Here is a 19,672-nt window from a genome sequence, read left to right as displayed (position 1 = left end):
GGTTGGCTTGTGCCCACCTCTCCAGCCTGTCCAGGTCCCTCTGGATGGCCTCCCTTCCCTCCAGCTGTCTGCTGCACCACACAGCTTGCTGCTGCAGCAGACCCACCAGAGAGAGCATCTGCAGTAAACTATGTGTCCCCAAATGAGAGAATCATGAAAAGGAATCCCTGATGTTGGTTTTGATCCCATATTGGTGTTGTGATGTTAGCATGCTAGCCATCACAGACTCAGAATTCCTCCTCTCCCTCTTCTTGAGTGCATTCTGTGTGCTCCAGCAGGTTCCTGTCACTTCACAGCATCAGTTGGGTACTGACTGAAGCAGGGGGCTCAGGGTTGCTCACCCTTTCCACTTTTGGTCACTTGATCCTTTGCAGTTATCTTTGGACCAGTTCTCTCAGCTGTCTGTTTCAGTGGGTGGTGGTGGGGACTTAGGATGTGACTAAAGAGAGGGATGCACAGTGGGATCCTCAAGCAGGAAGCTGAAATGAGAGGAATTGAGAGTAGAAATAAGGGTGAAGGGTGGGAAACCTGCGGTCAGAAGACCTTTTCTCAGTTGCTGGCAGGCTTTCCAAGGCTTGATGGGTTCATAGCATGGCCAGGCACCGCTTCAAGAGGTTTAAAGAGAGGACTGATGGGCTTGATGCAGAGAGTGTGGGCTATGTGTTTGGGTTTGCTTTGAAGAGAAGACATGGAATGGTCCTGACTCAGTCTGGTATCAATCCTCAAACAGTTTGAGCTGAATTTGTTGGGATGAGAATGCAGGAGCTGTTGAACTCAACAGTCTCTGAGCAAACCCCTCTCTGGAAAAGCAGCAGATGTCTCTCAAAACTCCCATTCTTGTTTTGCTCTTGAACTGTCCATAAACCCCTCCACCTTGATGGGTGTGCTTGTACTTCACCAGCCTTTGTAGAAAGGAGCAGCTGCTTTCCACCTAGCCCAGACATGCCAAAGGCTCTGGTAGGAGCTGTGCCCCTGCTCCTGGGGGCAGGGAAACACCGCTGGAGTGGTCACAAGGACCAGCAGAAGATCCATACCTCTGCAGGCACCCTGGAAGCATTCCCCACCAGAAAACCAACCCTGCCCAGCACCTAGGCTTGCTCTGTGCAGATAACTTCAGAGCACTGCCTCCCTCCAGCTTATTTTCATCGTCTCTCCCATTCCCATCTGCAGTACTTCCCAAACAGCCCTCCCCAGTGCCCCTTCCCATTTGCTTTAACCCATTTCCCTGATCTGCTTTTTGGAGCAGGCTTTGCCCCTGCAGAGTCCCCACAGGCTCCTGCTTCCTGATGGATGTAGCAGGAAGGGGAGGCAAGACAGGAACATGCTCCCAGCCTTTCCAGGGGCTGTATGCAAGGGGAGGCAAGACAGGAACATGCTCCCAGCCTTTCTGGGGGCTGTATGCAAGGGGAGGCAAGACAGGACCATGCTCCCAGCCTTTCCAGGGGCTGTATGCAAGGGAAGGCAAGACAGGAACATGCTCCCAGCCTTTCCAGGGGCTGTATGCAACAGGAGGCAAGACAGGAACATGCTCCCAGCCTTTCTGGGGGCTGTATCACAGTCTCACAGTATCACTTAGATTGGAAAGGACCTCGGGGATCATCGAGTCCAACCTATCAACACAGACCCCATGACTAGACCATGGCACCAAGTGCCACGTCCAATCTCCCCTTGAATGCCTCCAGGGTCGATGACTCAACCACCTCCCTGGGCAACCCGTTCCAATGACCAATGACTCGCTCGGTATGCAAGGGGAGGCAAGACAGGACCATGCTCCCAGCCTTTCTGGGGGCTGCATGCTGTGCCTGGAGAGGGAGACTGCTGGGATCAGGCTCATGGTTTGCACTGTTGCTTTTTCTGCTGAGGCTGCACTGAGGATAAGCCTCTTGGGCCTCCACAGGAAGGGCAGGAGGTGCATGCATCTTTGAGGGCTGTGACTGCTTCTGGACCCCCATAGCCACACTGGGGAAGAGGTCAGAGCCTTCACATCACCTTCATCACCTTCACATTCAGGCTCCTCCTATTGCTGCATGGCCAGCAAGAGCTGCTGCTTCCCAGCAAGAGGAGAGGGCAACTGTGAGCCTGCTAAATATTATTTGTTCCTCTTCTATTTTATTCCCAGCAAGCCTTTAACGTGACCCTGTGCACTCAGTCTGTGCTGTGCTGGTCCCTCCCCTCCCCCTCTGAAGGCACGTTTGTTTTCACGCCGAAGGGTGACCTGCTGTGCCTGTGCTGACTGCGTGCCGCAGGGCTGCCAACAGCTCCCTGTGCTCACTTCTGCACCGCGGCCCTGTGCCCCCCAGCCCCGGCTGAGGCTCTGCAAGCCCAGGCATCGCTGCCCACTCTGCCTGGGGCAGCAGGGAGGAAGAGCTCGCTGCCACTACAGCGGGTGGGAGGGTCTCGGGGCTGGCATCCTCTCCTCCACCCGGCTGGAGCAATGCATCCCCATGGGGCGAAGCGCAGCTGTATTTACTCTGGAAGGCCTCTTCCTCCTCTCGCACCTCGTGTGGGCTCTGCTGGCACGGGAGCCAAGGGGCCGGCAGGCTGCAGCCCCGCTGAGGCTGCTCTCGGTGCTGACATAGCAGCAAGGGCTGACGCTGGCTGGCTGCACCTGTGAGCAGCAGGGCAGGGGGGACCGCCAGACCCAGCTTCCCAGGCAGCCAGGAGCATGCCTCAGAGCACCTCCCACCCCCCTGCGGCACCCTGGGCAGGCAGCTGTGCTACTCCGGATGAACCAGCAAGCTCTTTGTTTTCTGGTGGTGTTAACAGAGAAAGCCCAGCAGTGAGAGGGCCTCGGCTGTGGAACCTCCTCCTGGCTTGGAAGATGCCCTGAGGTGTGGGGGTTACACGAGCTTACACTGGAGAGCTTTCAGTGCTGGCACAGAGACTGACTGGGGAGCAGAGTCCCAGTTCCCCACTCCCAGGGAGCCCAAGGATGTTATGTTCTGAGCAGGTGGGGCCTTGGGGTGGGACATGATGCTTGGCTGGGCATAGGGTGGGCAGAAGGTCCAGGAATGCTCTGCAGAAATGGCAGAGACTCATTCTCTGCCTGCTCTCTCCTGCAGCCAGTGAGGACAAGGACTGGGCTCTGCAGCCTCTCTCCTGCAGTCAGTGAGGGCAGGGGAAGCATTGGCCTGGGCTGTGCAGCCCTGTGCTGGGCTCTTTGCAGCCACAGGGCTCCAGAGCTGCACTGCCCTGCATGCTGCAGTGCTGTGGGGTCTGGGTCTTTGGGCCTGTGGGCCAGTGCTGAATGAAGGGGAAAGGCAAGGACCTGGAAGTAGTGCCCTGAGGTGGAATCTTAGGAATGAAGATCTGTGCCTTTGAGGCTGGGCTGAAGTGGTGTTTGCATGGTGCAGCAGGTGGCTGCTGGGGAGCACCAATGGCACAGGCTGCCTGTGAGCTGTGGTGCTGGCAGTGAAGGAAATGCTGACTGCACTGCAGCTCAAGGCTTGGGTGAGTTTTGCTCTCTGCTCTACGTTACACCAAGCCTGACCTTCCACCTAGCAGTGGCAGTCCATGCTGTGCCCTCTCTGCCTGCTGGCAGAGCCAGCGTGGTGCTCCCCAGCATGGCAGCTGTGTTTGATGTATGATGTATGCTGGGCTGCAGTAAGATTTTGCTCAGAAATGGCCTTGGCTGTTATTTGCAAGTGCTTTGAGGTGTTCCCAAGGAAGAATCTGCTTTAGTGCAGGGGGCTATTCAATTCCACTGCATGTAATAAAACAGATATTGCTGAGAAAATGAAGGGGCAAAGGAATATGTCCTCTTATAGGGCACCTTGGAATATCTGGGATGACTGCAGCTGAGGTGTGAAGGCTTTGGCTAACACCAGAGAGTAGGAGGTTATTGCAAACAGAAGTAAACAACATGTCCAAGGAAACTGAATTATGAGTTAAATTAACTGGATGGCTTAGAGGGCTTCAGACAGCAATCAACTCAAAATACCCATGCTGCCAATGTGCCAGCAGAGTCTGAGCACAGCAAACTTCACCAGCCTCTTGGGGAGCAGAGGCCAGAGAACAGCAGCACACTGTAATCTGCAAGAGAAAAGAGAGCCCTGCCCGAGCCCAGCCAGCCCCTTATGAAAATGAGGAGAAGCTGCTGGTCAGCAGCACAGGAGGCAAAGGGCCACAGGGAAAAAAAACAACTACAGGGAGAGAAGGAAGCAGAAGGAGCAGGTTGGGAAGGTTTGGGTTGGTGTTTTCTGAAGTGGGTGATCTGTGTAGCCCCTGTGAGCCCACAGGGCTTGATGGGCAGTGGTGTTCCTTGTGAGGGGCTTCAGCAGAAGGCTGGATGACAGAGGGGCTGGGATGCCTTCCAGCCTCAGTGATCAGCAGTCCTGGGAACCGCTGCTGCTGCTTGGTTCTGTCACTAGTGGGTCAGGAGCACCCATGCCGTCAGTCCTTCTGCAGTTCATTGGCCCTCAAGCCATTTGGGAACTGCCAGGGGGCTGGAGGGCTGCAAAGGTGGCTTGGTCTTTGGCCCAAGAGCTGCAGTAACCTTTGAAAATGGGAAACTGGGAGCATGCAGCCCCACGTGGTGCTCACAGTCATGCTGAGTAAGTAGGATCATCAGCTCTGCCAGCCAAGCTTAGATGTATTTATAGCTTCAGCCACAGGCTGCCTCGCTTCAGATGGAAGCATTATGCTGAGGCAGGTCCTGTACTCCCTAAAGGCACAGCCCTCTGAGGCTGGGCTCCCATACAGCCCAGCAGGCACCCCAGGGCTGCTCTGTTGAACAGAGTAGGAAGCAGAGCAGGGAGTCCACAGCCCCCACCCTGATCTCTGCTACCCAGCTAAGGACATTACTGGGTTTTAGAAACGAGCCACTTCATAAGCCAGAGAGCTAATGAAGCTTGGTGTTCTTGATGCTTGGCTTCTAGCATGGCTAGCAAAGCACCAGCTCCTTTCCTGCCCCAGGGATTGCTCATGCCTCTTGCTTCTGTGATTTAGCTGTCATTTCACACTGAATGACTTCCTCCCTGTGGCTTTGCAGTAGGAATGCTGATTTCCTGCCACCTTCCTGTCCCCTGCCTGTTGGGAAATTCCTAGGTAGCTGATGTCCTTGAGCTTTCCACCAACTGTTGTCTGGTTGAAACCTGTCAGCTGGGTCCAGTCTTGTGGCAAGTGCAGGGTGGGCAATTTGATGGCGAAGGTCTTGTGACCTTGCCCAACTGAACTGCAAGGGCTCCAAAACTCATGGAAAGGGAGCGTTCTGAGCTCAAAACTGAGGACAAGGCAGAGCTCTAGCTATGAACAGTGAACTATAAAGCTAACTGCCCTGGTTTGGGCCAGGACAAGGTTAATTTGCACAAGAAGCTGGGAGGGGCCACAGCCAGGTCAGATGTGTCACCCCTGTCTGTGCAAGGATGCTCAAACTCTTAGTGGTGCAGCTTGCCTCAGTGACTTGTTGTGCCTAAAAGATAGCTGAAGCTTGGAGGTTGTGCCCCAAGCCCACAAACACAGAGCTGGTTTACAACACAGTTATAATAAGGGCTTTGGTTGTTTTCTAACCATTGTGAAATGCAGAACTGAAGTCATACAGTGCTCTCAACCCTCCTCCTCACAAAGCTCCTCCCAAAAGGGTCAACTGCACTGCACTCAATCGCTGTCAGTGTTCCAGTGCCTCCAACTAGCTGTCCCTATTGTACCTCATCACCTGTCTCTTCCCATTCTACCGACCAGAGATTTGATCTGACTGTGAAAACATGAGTGAGGTTTCCAGAGACTGAGGAGGTGGTGGTGGTGCTGAACGTGAGCTGAGCTGCTTGCAGGACAGTCAGGGAGAGCAGCTTCGCCAAGGCTAGCCCTAGCAGTGCTTTGCTTTCTCCCCTGTGGGCTGGGTCTAGCAGCAGTGGGCAGGGAGAGGATTCATCCTGTACAGCTGTCCCTTGGGCTGAAACTAGAATTCCCTCAAAAGAATCACCTTTAATGGGAGTGGAACATCCCTTTGTAAGGTTCATCAGCCTAGGGTGGAGAAGAGGTACATGTGAAACAGTCTCTTACCGTGTGAGTGATCTTTGGCCAGTTTGGAGGAGGAAAGGCAGAACCATGCCTTGGGGAGGGTGGCCTGAGCAACAGGGGCAGCTGGGCAGGGGCTGCCCAACTGCCCATTGCCTCAGAACAGGAGGTGTTGGCTGACAGCTACAGCTGCGACTCAGTCATCAAAACCACCATGGTGCTTTGCACTGACTTCTGAGGCAAAGCTGCTGTGTGTGCAAGAGCTCACCACTGCTGCTTCCCTGAGGACAGATGGGCAGAGTCCAATGGGATGGCATTCAACAAGTCCAAGTGCCGAGTGCTGCACTTTGGCTACGGCAATCCCATGCAGAGCTACAGGCTGGGGTCGGAGTGGCTGAGAGCTCCCAAACAGAGAGGGACCTGGGGGTGCTGATTGACAGCCACCTGAACATGAGCCAGCAGTGTGCCCAGGTGGCCAGGAGGGCCAATGGCATCCTGGCCTGCATTAGGAATAGTGTGGCCAGCAGGAGCAGGGAAGTCATTGTGCCCCTGTACTCTGCTTTGGTTAGGCCGCACCTTGAGTCCTGTGTCCAGTTCTGGGCCCCTCAGTTTAAGAAGGACATTGAGAGACTTGAAGGTGTCCAGAGAAGGGCAACAAGGCTGGGGAGAGGCCTTGAGCACAGCCCTGTGAGGAGAGGCTGAGGGAGCTGGGGTTGTTTAGCCTGGAGAAGAGGAGGCTCAGGGGAGACCTCATTGCCCTCTACAACTACCTGAAGGGAGGTTGTAGCCAGGAAGGGGTTGGTCTCTTCTCCCAGTCAACCAGCACCAGAACAAGGGGACACAGTCTCAAGCTGTGCCAGGGGAGGTTCAGACTCGAGGTGAGGAGGAAGTTCTTCACCGAGCGAGTCATTCGTCATTGGAATGTGCTGCCCAGGGAGGTGGTGGAGTCATCGACCCTGGAGGCGTTCAAGAGGGGATTGGATGTGGCACTTGGTGCCATGGTCTAGTCATGGGGTCTGTGTTGATAGGTTGGACTCGATGATCCTCGAGGTCCTTTCCAACCTAAGTGATACTGTGAGGATGGAGGGTGCAGCCAGATGGCCTTTTCTCACTCAGGCTGTCCCAGTAACACTTTGCTTCTGCTTTTATTTTCTGATTAGCTTTTGTTTTGTGCCTAGACTACGGCTGTCCGTCAGCATGGGTTGGATGATCATCTTACCTCTGTTTCAGAAACTCATTAGAAGAAGGATCTTAGAAGGCAGAGGGTTTAAGTAACTATCCTGTCATTGCTTCCTTCCTCACTGTTGGTTCCTGCCTTTGCTGCTCCCTGCAGGAGGCAGGGGCAGTGCTTGCACGCAGGGTTTCACATCGACTTTGGCACTGACAAATGTTGGCCTCAGAGCACTGACAGTGAGAGAAGCAGAGTTCAAAGGCTCCTCAGGGCACTAACAGCTTCCTCCTATTTGTTATTTTTTTTCGGGGGGGGAGCCATCTGTTATAAACAACTCTGTTCATTTCTGTTTTAAGCTTTTAAGCCATTCCATGAGGCCTTGAAGAGAAGGCCCCCCAGCAGAAGCTGTAGGTACCCATACCATCCAGTGGGAGACCAGGCTTGCCCAAGTCAGGGCCCTCTCCTCTGCTAGCAGAGGGCTCTTCAGCCCTGGTGGAAAGTCTTTATCTGGTCCCTTCCTGCTGGGAGGTTTTAGAGAATCACAGGCCCTTGCAGATGTGTCAGAGGAAGAAAGATGCTGCTGAGGAGCTGTAGTGTTGCTGGTTTGCAAGGCTGCAGTGCATCCCTTCCCTTTGGCACTCTCAGCACCCCCTGCGTGCCTCAGTGAGCTCTCTGATTCCTCCAACTGTCTAACCTGCTGTGCTGGCTTGAGCCTTAACTGGAGTTTAAAAGCTCAGATGATAACAGCTTCAGAACTCCTCCCTTACTCCCCCCTTCCTTTCCCTAGCAAGGAAAGGGAAATAAAAGGGAGAAAAGAAAAAAAAGGAGAGGGAGGGAGATGTAGGGAAAAAGGGAAGGAGGTGAATCTGTGAAAGAAGTAGTTTGGACTCGGTTTGGAAGTAGGAGAAGTAAATGTTTCAACAAAGGATAAATAAAGCAATACCAGGGAGGGTTCACAAGGGTAAGGGACAAGGATAAACAGGGCAATATACCAACCCAGGCCTGGGTGGCCTGGTGTTCCCTGGGTGGAAGTGGGTTCAGTCCTTCAGCGAGAGCCAGGCCTGACGGCGCAGCCGGCGCAGGAGCCGGCAGCAGCCACGCTGCTCAGCAGGTGAGGCAGGAGAAGAGCAGCAGCAGCCAGAGTCCCCCTCTGGATGGGCTTGCTGGGTGGGAAGGGGCAGTGGAAGAGACCCCTCTGACCCGCGGGACCTCTCCTGCTGCGAGGGGGAAGCCAAGTCCTCTGCCCACCTGGATCAGGTTTCTTTTGTCCTCCGGGGGAGGCAGAGCTCCTTCAGCCCTCCACCCCGGATGGGTGTAAGCCAGCACACCTGCCCACAGGAAAGGCTTGTCTGAGTGCTGGGCACTGCTCCTGTCCTGGGCACTGCCCTTCCTGCTGGCTCTGGCAGCCCCCTGGGGCCTGCCACTTCACGTCTGTGCAGTGCCTGTGCTCTGTGCCGGCCTTGGCTGCTCACCTGTGTTTGCCTCTCCCTTGCAGGTCTGGATGGATGCAGGCACTCAGATCTTCTTTTCCTATGCAATTTGTCTGGGATGCCTGACAGCTCTGGGCAGCTATAACAAATACCATAACGACTGCTACAGGTAACTGGAGCACGGCTCTGCTGTCTAGAGCCTTTCCCCCCCTGCAGGGCAGCATGCATGGGCTGGTGACCTCCTGCAGGCTACTGGCCTTCTGAAGGCTCATCTTTCCTGTCTCTGCTCAAAGCATAAGAAAAAGCTTTGCAGCTACTTTCTCTCTCTGTGCTGTCTACCTGAGGGAACTTTCTGTGTCGTTGATGACAAATCCCCTGTTCCACACCAGCTGCATCCAGCAAAGTCTGATCCTTTTCACCACCTTTGCAACTGCAGCCTCCCCTGCTGCATGAGCAGCCATGGAGGAAGCATAGCTGTGAGACCTAATGGCTGCAGACCTTGTGAATGATCCTTCTTATGTTCATCTGGACCTAGTGTCTTGCACAGCTGTTAGTGCTCTAGGTTCCTAAATGCTATCTGTAGTCTCATAAATGCCTGCAGGTACAACTTCTGCTTCTCTGCATATGCCCCCAGTGCTGGACTGCCTCTGACCAGAGATGGCTGCCAAGTTGCCAGGTAGAGTCAGGCCATCAAGTGGTCAGGTGAAAAGAAGCTCATTTTGCTGTAGCTATATCCAGCGTCTGGAGCTGCATCTGTAGGCATAAAAAGCCAGTGTGAGGAGGAGCCAGCTCTAAACTACCACCTCCCTTCCCACCCTTTGCCTACTGACTGTGTTGCTCCTGGCACTGAGTTCTGCCTCCACATCTTTTAAACTCAGAGCTGTGGCTGCTGCTGTGAAAGGTCCAAGCAGACCACTGGCTGCACAGTCCTTGCTTGGCAGCTTTCTCACTCTTCCTCTTAGAAGTTCACTCCTGCCTCTCCAATAGCAGCTGGGCTGGGACTCCTTCATCTTGTGTCCCTTCTCCCAGATGTAGTTTTGAGAGAAGAAGGTCTGGCAAAAGAAGAGATAACCAGTTTGGCTTTGGCCTTGCTGCATGCCCTTGAGCCAGAGCCCCCTGAAACTCCATCCTGGGTGTGTAACATCTGATGATAACAGGGACTTCTTAGCAGCAAGGGGGTAAAGAGCTTCTGGAGCTGCATCTGGGAGATGCTATAGAAAGGGAGAGATGTCTGTTTGCACACAAGACCTTTATGCTGCTTAGCTTTGCCAGGGAAATGGTTCTTAGTTTTGGTGTCAGGAGCAGCCTGTTCCCAGGCACGGACCTAGTTTTAATGAGCTGCTGCTGTACACTGCAGCTTTGGTTTCCATAGGAAGACAGGGACAAGCTCTAACAGGGCAGGGGGACACCAGTGTGGTGCTCCATTCATTTATCCCAGAACAGGTGTAACCTTTGGTGAGCTGGCAGAGGAAGGGCAGGCACCTTCTTTGGTTCTCTCGTCTTAGAATCCAAGTGCAAAGGCAGAGCCACAGCATTAGGTGCTCTGCAGTCCTTGACAACGCAGAAAGCTGTCCTCTGGAAGGAGTAATCTGACTTTGTATGGCACAGGGGCTCTGCCTGAACTGAAATCCTCTCTAGAAATGGCTGCAGCCCATGAACAGATCTGGTTAACATGCAGGGAGGAGCATGTGCCCCCCCAAATGCTAGATACCTAAAGACCAATACCAGAAAACCAAACCAGATTCGTGGAGTAGCATTTGATAAAGTCAAAGCAGGCCATGAAATGCCAGGAGGGAAGTGCTCAGTGTGGTTCAGAATAGCTCAGAAAGATGCTGTTAATGTTACTGTTGTCCCCAGGGTTGCAGTCACAAGAGGACTGGGGAGACTGGAGCGTGAAAAGGAATTGGGTAAGGGAAGAGAGGCTCAGTTTAAAGAGTAGATGGATGCGAATGAGATGAAACAGAGACAAAAGAGAAGAGATCACAGAAAATAAATTGGATGGCTGTGTTCCTTTTTTCCTGTAATGCAAGGACCAGGAGCTATCCAGCAGTGCTGAGAACCAAGAGGATTGTAACTGCTCTGAGAAATCTATTGAGCTGAAAAACATGTCCCCTTCTCAGACAAAAATAATCTCTGGCATTCTCTGCCACAGGAGAAACTGGGGGGAGAGAGAGGGAAAAAAGAAATCAGGCATTAAGATGTGTAGCAAGACTATGTCATGAGTGAGGAGCTTAGGTGAGGAGTGCTCCCTAAGGCTTTCCTTAGGGGGAATCCTGCTGTGTTGCCCACGCTGGGGCACCCTGCAGCTGCTGGTGCTGAGCCGAGCCGTGGGGGCGCTGGAAGAGAGGCCCTGCCGTGGGCACAGTGGCTGGGGTGGAAGAGCAGGTTCTGGCTTGGGGGGTGCCATGGGGTGTGGATCGTACCTGGCCCCCCATCTGACTGATGCTGTGCCTACTTCTCCCAGGGACTGTGTGGCCCTCTGTTTCCTGAACAGTGGGACCAGCTTTGTGGCTGGCTTTGCCATCTTCTCCATCCTGGGCTTCATGGCAGAGGAACAGGGTGTGCCTATTGCCGAGGTGGCAGAGTCAGGTGAGTGGGGCTGCGGTGGGATGGGGCCATGGCAGTGCTGCTGTTGGGCTCCCCTCAGCAAGGGCTGCAGAGTACCCACCTTGGGAGGAGGGGTGCTGCAGCTGCGGGTTGCCATCCTGGTGGGCAGCTCTGCTGTCTGCCTCCAGACACCAGGGAGGAATGGCTGCATGCTCACCAGATGTTAAGATGCAGCAGCTGTGGCTGGAGCTGCTCTGAGCTGCCTTAAAGGGGAGGCCATTGCTGTGCCTGGGGGCGGGTTGAGTGCCTGCATTGTGTGTTCGGCTTGCGGTGTGCTCCCCTGAGCTCAGAGGTGTTCCCTGGCAATGGCAGTGCAGCCAGAGCTCGATGTGTCCCCTTGTCCTTCCTGCTGGGGTCCTCACCCCCTCTGGAGCCTGGCTTCCATGCACAGCTGTGGTGTAACTGGAGCAGGAGGCTGCATGGCTGCAGGCTGCGCCTGGGTGGGTCGGGTGCCTCCGGTGGGTGTTCACCAGCTGTGCCGTGCCACTGCCGTGCCGTGCCACTGCTGTGCCATGCCACTGCCGTGCCATACCACTGCTGTGCCATGCCACTGCTGTGCCACGCCACTGCCGTGTCACGCCACTGCTGTTCCGTGCCACTGCCGTGCTGTGCCACTGCTGTGCCATGCCACTGCTGTGCTATGCCACTGCTGTGCCGTGCCACTGCTGTGCTATGCCACTGCTGTGCCATGCCACTGCTGTGCCATGCCACTGCCGTGCTATGCCACTGCCGTGCCATGCCACTGCCGTGCCATGCCACTGCTGTGCCATGCCACTGCCGTGCTATGCCACTGCCGTGCCATGCCACTGCCATGCCATGCCACTGCTGTGCCATGCCACTGCCGTGCTATGCCACTGCCGTGCCATGCCACTGCCGTGCCATGCCACTGCCGTGCCAGCGCTCGCTCTGAAAGCCCTTCTCCCTGCAGGGCCTGGCCTGGCATTCATCGCCTACCCTCGGGCTGTGGTCATGCTGCCCTTCTCCCCTCTCTGGGCATGCTTCTTCTTCCTGATGGTTGTTTTGCTGGGACTGGACAGCCAGGTAATGGCGCAGGTGCAGATGCCAGACAAAGCCCTCTGCCCTTTGGGACAGGCTGTAACTCGGGGGGCAGCAGGACTGAGGAGCCGGTCAGGAGTGGCTGATGGAGAGGGGATCTCTGCTCTTTGCAGTTTGTCTGCGTGGAGAGCCTTGTCACAGCTCTTGTGGACATGTACCCCACCATCTTCCGCAGGAAGAACCGCCGGGAGATGCTCATCCTGCTGGTCTCCATCCTCTCCTATCTGGTTGGGTTGGTGATGCTCACAGAGGTATTTTGGGCTCAGACCACCTGCACAGTCCCTGCTGGGTCTGAGTTCCTCTCTGGTAGAGGGAGGTCTGGAGGGTGGTAGTGCTTGTGCTGGGGCCAAGAGCTTGCTGGTGAGACCCAAGCTGCTGAACAGTGCCTGGGAGAGGCCACTCTTCCCTTCTTATGGCATTCACACTGTCCCTTCCAGCCATCACCCTTTGTGCCAGTCACAGTCCTGACACTCCTGCCAAGGCTGATCATTTGAGCTCTGGACAGCCTATATTTTGGTTATTGATTGACCTTTACATGACCAAAACCTTTGCAGCTGTAGCCTGTTGCACGCTGCCTTTCCTCTTCTCTTTCCTCCTGGATGGAGCTACACCAGCACTTGGTGCAAGGAAACTTGGTGGGCCTGGGTGTGCCCTTTATCTATCACACTGATTTCCTGGGTATCCCTCTCGGTGTGCTTAATTGCCTGGGAGTTCAACTCTCCTGGTTTAAAGCAGTATGTGTGTGTGCATTGACACTGCCATGATGCTCTTTGCATCTCCTGCTTTCATTTGGGTGTAGTCTTGGCAAGGCTGCCTTTGGTGTTGCAGCTGCTGCTTTGTGCCTGCTCTTACCTGCAAGCCCACCTTGCAGGCAGCCTTTCAGAGCTGGGCAGTGAAAGGTGCAGGCTGTCAGCCTCTGGCAGGTGCTTGGAAAACTGCATGCACAGCTACTTCCCTCTCCACAGGAGCAGGCTAATGTGAATCACATGCATGGTATCTCTTAAGGGTGGTGCCACAAGAGTTACTTTGGGTTTGTCTTCTAACATATCCCCACAGTCTCTGGCTGTCACTTGCCCTGCCCTGGAACAAAGGGTTGCAGAAACTCCTGAGAGCAGCGTGGCTGTATCACAGTATCACTTAGGTTGGAAAGGACCTCAAGGATCATCGAGTCCAACCTACCAACACAGACCCCATGACTAGACCATGGCACCAAGTGCCACGTCCAATCTCCTCTTGAACGCCTCCAGGGTCGATGACTCCACCACCTCCCTGGGCAGCACATCCCAATGACGAATGACTCGCTCGGTGAAAAACTTCCTCCTCACCTCGAGTCTAAACCTCCCCTGGCACAGCTTGAGACTGTGTCCCCTTGTTCTGGTGCTGGTTACCTGGGAGAAGAGGCCAACCCCTTCCTGGCTACAACCTCCCTTCAGGTAGTTGTAGAGGGCAATGAGGTCACCCCTGAGCCTCCTCTTCTCCAGGCTAAACAACCCCAGCTCCCTCAGCCTCTCCTCACAGGGCTGTGCTCAAGGCCTCTCCCCAGCCTTGTTGCCCTTCTCTGGACACGCTCAAGTGTTTCGATGTCCTTCTTAAACTGAGGAGCCCAGAACTGGACACAGGACTCAAGGTGTGGCCTAACCAAAGCAGAGTACAGGGGCACAATGACTTCCCTGCTCCTGCTGGCCACACCATTCCTAATGGTATGTCTCCATCAGGCCTTAGGCACAAGGGACATGGCCCTTGCTGTTGGCTAAAACCCTGCCCCAGAGAGGGAAGATGCCTCTGGCTGTGAGGAGGATGCTGAGTTTGTTTCCTGCTCTGGCTGGAGCTCTTTGGCTGTGCCTGACTGCTGTCTCCTCTCTCCCTGCCCCGCGGCGCTGCCCGCCTGGCCCCTGCCAGGGTGGGATGTATGTCTTCCAGCTCTTTGACTACTATGCTGCCAGTGGCATGTGCCTGCTCTTTGTGGCCATCTTCGAGACGCTCTGCATCGCCTGGGTCTATGGTGAGTATCAAGCAGGGGGCTGCCAGCTCTGCTCTCTCAGCCTCTTTCCAAGTGCTGGTCTGGAGCTCATCTTGCCAGTTGCTTCGCAGTTCAAAGCAGAGCTCTAAACCCTTGCTTTGATGCCCCTGGTCTCAGACTGGGGGGGCTTCCTCACAGCAGTGCCCTGGAGGATCTGTTTGGCAGACATCCCCTGCATGTTCCTGTGTGCCACTGCTTTGGAGGCCTCAGAGGCTTTTGAAAGCCCTCTCTTGGCATTGATACTCACAAGGGATAGTTCAGGTCTTAGCCTAGGAGATGATGAGGCACTGGTGCTGAACCAATTGGGCTGTTGTGGGGCAAGCTCAGGACAGGCTGGCAAGCCCCCTGACAGGGCTGTAGGCTGTGCTGAGGTTACTGCATTGCCTTCTGGTGAGCAGCAGCAGTGAAGCTGGCCTCTAGCTGTGCAGACCCTGCTGCCCTCCTCTCCTGGTGGCAGGGAGCCATCCTTCCATGCAGACCCTGCTGCCCTCCTTTCCTGGTGGCAGGGAGGCATCCTTCCATGCAGACCCTGCTGCCCTCCTTTCCTGGTGGCAGGGAGCCATCCTTCCATGCAGACCCTGCTGCCTTCCTTTCCTGGTGGCAGGGAGCCATCCTTCCATGCAGACCCTGCTGCCCTCCTTTCCTGGTGGCAGGGAGCCATCCTTCCATGCAGACCCTGCTGCCCTCCTTTCCTGGTGGCAGGGAGCCATCCTTCCATGCAGACCCTGCTGCCCTCCTTTCCTGGTGGCAGGGAGGCATCCTTCCATGCAGACCCTGCTGCCCTCCTTTCCTGGTGGCCCTGCATCCTCCCCTCCTCCCACAGGTGCTGAGCGCTTCTACGACAACATCGAGGACATGATTGGCTACCGGCCGTGGCCCATCATCAAGTACTGCTGGCTCTTCATCACCCCAGCTGTCTGCATGGTGAGGGCCCACGGGGAGCTGTGGGCAGCAGGATGGGCAGGGCTGGCTGTCCCTCAGACAGGGATACCTCCATACATCCAGAGGAATGTGTGTGGGGTTGTGTGGCCTGTACCGTGGCAGCCTGCTCTGTGTGTCAGTGGCTTTGAGGGCCAGGTGTGGGGCTAAACAAATCAGTGAGAGAAGTGTCTGCTGGTGGGGGGAGCCCAGCACTGCACATGGGGGTGTCCCAGCACAGCTTGCTTGGCTGGTGTCTCTTCTGTTGCTGTCCTGGGAAGCTCTCTGTGACCGTGAGACTGTGGGTGTGAGCTTGCTGGGGAAAGCTCTCCTGGCTAATGGTTCTTGCTCTTTTTCTCTTCATCTCTTCCCCCTTGCCAGGCAACCTTCCTGTTTTCTCTGATCAAATACACCCCTCTCACCTACAACAAGAAGTATGTGTACCCCTGGTGGGGTGACACCCTGGGCTGGCTGCTGGCCCTGTCCTCCATGGTGTGCATCCCTCTCTGGACCGTCTACAAACTCTCCACCATCAAGGGCTCCTTCAGAGAGGTGAAGCTGCTGCTCTGGGACCAGGGCTGTGCTCCTGTGCTGAAGTGCAGCCTTGCAGGGGGCTGGTTGGTGTGTTGCAGGCTGAGCAGCAGGCAGCCTAGAACAGATCAGTTGAAGGAGTCCCTTGCTGGAACAGGCTTGGGTTTCTTGAAATGCTGCCTGGCTGGAGGGTTGCTTCAAGCTGGCTGCTGCCTCTTGGTGCCCTGTTTATTGCTTATGTCACTTGGCAGGCACTATGAAAGAAAGGTTCATTAGATGGAGAGGATAGCAATGACCTCCAGTGCCTCAAGACAGCTTGGAGGCTGCCCTTGACTAAGATGTAAGGACACTGAGCAAGTTCCATATTCCATGAGCGCTGTGGTCAGCTGAGTGCCGCAGCCTGTGCTGAGGCTGCAGGGACGGAGTGGAGTGGGCTCCCTGAGCTCTTGGGGTTTCCATCACAGCCTCAGTGCCTTGGGCCTCCCAGCTCCCAGGCCCATGGCTTGCTGTCCTGGCTGTGCTGGGGGCACCCTGTCCCTGCCACAGCTCACAGTGGGTTTCACAAGCAGTGACACCCAGGAGCCCAACCATTTTCTGGTTCCTCAAGACAGGGCTGTGACAGCAATGGACCCCTGGCCCTTGTGTCCAGCACAGACAGGAGTGGGAACAACTGCAGGACCATGGCAAGGGCCAGGCCTGCAGCCCTGTGTGGCTGTGTGAATGATACCTGTGAGTGTAAGAGGGTGGCCCAGGCCAGCAATTGTCCTTGCAGCTGTGTTCATTACCTGCCTTTACCTTCCAGAGGCTCCGCCAACTCACCTGCCCACTTGAGGACTTGCCTTGCAGGCCAGGCATGGGGCAGAACCCTCCCTCCACCAGAGCTGGCCTCCTGATGCTGACAGAGCTTGAATCTCACTGCTAGGACCAGTGTGGCTCTCCTTTCCTCCCCCCAGGATGGTTTCTGTACAGCCTTTACTGCCTGTTGGATAACACCATGATTCTCCACTTGCCAAGGGGAGAGGGATTTCTGGGCTGAGCCCCCCTCTCTGACAGACTTGAAGGACTGAGGAAGAGGCTGCTGTGGAGATGGTCTGCATGGAGTTAGTGATGCACCTTAATCCTCTCTCTGGAGAGGGCTCTGGAGGGGACCGTTGATCACCGGTACTCCTGAGGATCCCCAGCCCTCGGCTGGGCAGAAAAGGACTGATCCTGGAGCAGAGAGAATCAGAAGTGTCTCCAGTGTGGACTTTGGGAGCTTCTCCATTCATTCCATTAAATCCTTGTGTTTCCCCTCTAGATCTGCTCTGTCTCAGTTTTGTCTCCCCAGTGTCCCTTCCTCACAGGGTGTCAGGTGAGATGTGTGTTAGTGCTGGGCAGCCAGCTCTGGAGCTCTGCTGCACTGACACGTTGGCACGGGAGTGTTGCTGGAGGAGGGGAAGCTTGGTTACATCAAGAAGGAAACAGGGACTGCTGGTTCAAGAGCCTCTGTGAGTGGTAGGTCCAAGGTACCTGGAACGCAGTGTCTCCTGCTGGAGCCATCCTCAGCTCCCAGCTAGAAGGATCATCTGCTTGAGGAGTCACGGGGCTGTTCCCGGGGTCTGCTTTGGAGTTTGGGTCTTCTTTGTGCAAGCAGAGGATCTTGGGAAACTCTCCCTTGTCTCTGCAGGTCTGTGTCTCTGTGTGTGCTGCCTCCCTTCCACGTGCTCTAGAGCTGGTCATTTTGCTTTACCTGCATATGGAATTAGGGCTGTGTGGCTGAACACATTGCCTCATTGTCATTGTCACTGTCTGCCTCATTGTCAGCAAACAGAGCCCTGCCTTGGGCTGTCCGGATTTGTGTCTGCAGTGCTGCAGCCCCAGCACCCCAGCCAGGGGGGACACAACTCCAGGGAGCTGGATGGCTCCCACGAAACCCTGAGGAGCTGGGCCCAGGCAGAACTGAGCCGGTGGCCAGAGGCATTGGGCTCCTTGAGTGACACAGGGACAGCAGTGGGCACCGCGCCGTGGCGCTGCCGTGGCGCTGCCGTGGCGATGCCGTGGCGATGCCGTGGCGATGCCGTGGCGATGCCGTGGCGATGCCGTGGCGATGCCGTGGCGATGCCGTGGCGATGCCGTGGCGATGCCGTGGCGATGCCGTGGCGATGCCGTGGCGATGCCGTGGCGATGCCGGCAGGGAAGCTGCGGGTCGGAGTAGTGCGCGCCGCTAGCCACCAGAGGGCGCCAGGAGCTCAGGCACTGCCTAGCGCAGCCCGGTGCCGCGGTCGGGCAGGCGGCGGCGGCGGCGGCGGTACCCCGCAGCCGGGTCAGGGCTCCTGCTCCTCACCTCCCCGGCTTCAGGAGCTCCGGGTGCTCTTCAGGTCGGAGGCAGCCTGTCCACTGGCTGCGGAGGGATTTTCTCCTGGCTCACAATGACCTGGGCATTTCCTGCCCCCCGCTGTTGCCCATTGACGTTTTCTCTGCAGGCTGCTACGTCCTCTAGGAGTGGGGACCCTGGCTGTGACAAACGCTGGGTTTGGTGTGGAGGGACATAGGCAGGGGCGAGTACCTTGGCTGGGTTTTGCTGTTGGAGCCTGGTGACCTGAGACGGGACACAGGCTGATGATGGAAAGAGCTGATGAGCTTTCCCTCAGGCTGTGAAACTCTGCTGAGCACCAAGCACTGAAAGGATTGGCTCTGGGAGAGTCGCTCAGTGTGCAGATAAATTCCAGGAGGCATCTGTGGGCTTCTGGGGCTTCGCTGGCTCTATTCCACAGTGCTGTGGAAACCTCATCTCATTTCCAGACTCTTTTCCCAGCCCATTTTCCATAAGGACATGAAAGCTGGCAGGTTGCACCTGCGGCCATGGGTGACCCCTCGTGGGCAGCCCTGTTCCTCCTCTGGCAAAAGCTGAGCCTCTACGTTTCTGTGCGCCTCCCTCCCTGCTTCTGGAGGGTGCTGATGATGCTGAAGGTATACAGCTGGTGGAGTGGGAGGTCTGAACTGGCTGTCACCTTATTTGTGAATGGCCTTAAAGTCTCAGAGCTCCAGATTCTCCAGATGCCGCAGTGCTTCATGGTGCTCAAGTGTGAGCTGAGGGTAGGGAAGATCTTGGAAGTCTAGGGAAAGCCCCTTTTGGAAGAGACCCACAGGGTGATGGAGGACGGAGCCATGCAGCTGCCATGCCACTTGGACATGGTGCTGGCTGGGAGAAATGAATACATGGAGTTCAGTGCAGAAGGCTTTTGTCTGTGGGCTCTTTCTGTGAGTGACGTTAGAATGCCCAGCAACGAGTGTTTTCCTTCATGTAACTCTGATCTGAAACAGAATTGTGCCTTAATTTTTCAGTCATACCTGTAAGGGGTTTGGCCCACTGCTTTCACCCTAACAGAAGCTAGCAGCTGCCCCCAGCTCCCTGCAAAGCATGGCTGCTGCAGGAACTCTGCTGCAGGAGGCTCTGCAGAGGGACCTCGACAGGCTGGACAGATGGGCAGAGGCCAAGGGCAGGAGACTGAACACATCCAAGTGCCAGGTTCTGCACATTGGCCACAGCAACCCCATGCAGTGCTACAGGCTGGGGTCAGAGTGGCTGAGAGCAGCCAGGCAGAGAGGGACCTGGGGGTGCTGGTTGATGGTAGGCTGAACATGAGCCAGCAGTGTGCCCAGGCAGCCAAGAGGGCCAAGGGCATCCTGGCCTGCATCAGGAACAGTGTGGCCAGCAGAAGCACGAGGTGATTCTGCTCCTGTACACAGCACTGGTTAGGCCACACCTTGAGTCCTGTGTCCAGTTCTGGGCCCCTCAGTTTAGGAAGGAGGTTGACTTGCTGAAACGTGTCCAGAGAAGGGCAACAAAGCTGGGGAGGGGTCTGGAGCACAGCTCTGTGAGGAGAGGCTGAGGGAGCTGGGGTTGCTTAGCCTGGAGAGGAGGAGACTCAGGGGTGACCTTATTGCTCTCTACAGCTACCTTAAGGGAGGTTGTAGACAGGCAGAGGTTGGTCTCTTCTCCCA

At 55.8% G+C, this 19,672-nt stretch overlaps 1 protein-coding gene across 3 annotated transcripts in view; it reads left to right on the top strand.

Annotated features, from left to right (window-relative positions):
* LOC137442792 (sodium- and chloride-dependent GABA transporter 2) overlaps nucleotides 1-16,974 on the top strand; it is a 38,033-nt gene extending 21,059 nt beyond the window's left edge. For all 3 annotated transcript variants that reach the window (XM_068141782.1, XM_068141780.1, XM_068141781.1), the window contains 8 exons: nucleotides 8,622-8,725; nucleotides 11,021-11,145; nucleotides 12,092-12,204; nucleotides 12,333-12,470; nucleotides 14,119-14,221; nucleotides 15,063-15,163; nucleotides 15,539-15,709; nucleotides 16,491-16,974. In XM_068141782.1, the coding sequence (XP_067997883.1) occupies nucleotides 8,622-8,725; nucleotides 11,021-11,145; nucleotides 12,092-12,204; nucleotides 12,333-12,470; nucleotides 14,119-14,221; nucleotides 15,063-15,163; nucleotides 15,539-15,709; nucleotides 16,491-16,610 (975 nt within the window). In that variant the 3' untranslated portion in view covers nucleotides 16,611-16,974. The remainder of the gene's footprint in view (nucleotides 1-8,621; nucleotides 8,726-11,020; nucleotides 11,146-12,091; nucleotides 12,205-12,332; nucleotides 12,471-14,118; nucleotides 14,222-15,062; nucleotides 15,164-15,538; nucleotides 15,710-16,490) is intronic.
* Nucleotides 16,975-19,672: the final 2,698 nt, after the last annotated feature.

The sequence above is a fragment of the Melanerpes formicivorus genome, unplaced genomic scaffold (genome assembly GCF_026170545.1).
Source record: "Melanerpes formicivorus ecotype bairdi unplaced genomic scaffold, bMelFor1.0.p_v2 SCAF_8, whole genome shotgun sequence".
NCBI lineage: Eukaryota > Metazoa > Chordata > Aves > Piciformes > Picidae > Melanerpes > Melanerpes formicivorus.
Note: the sequence above shows the minus strand (reverse complement) of the source record. Positions and strands in the feature narration are given on the sequence as shown.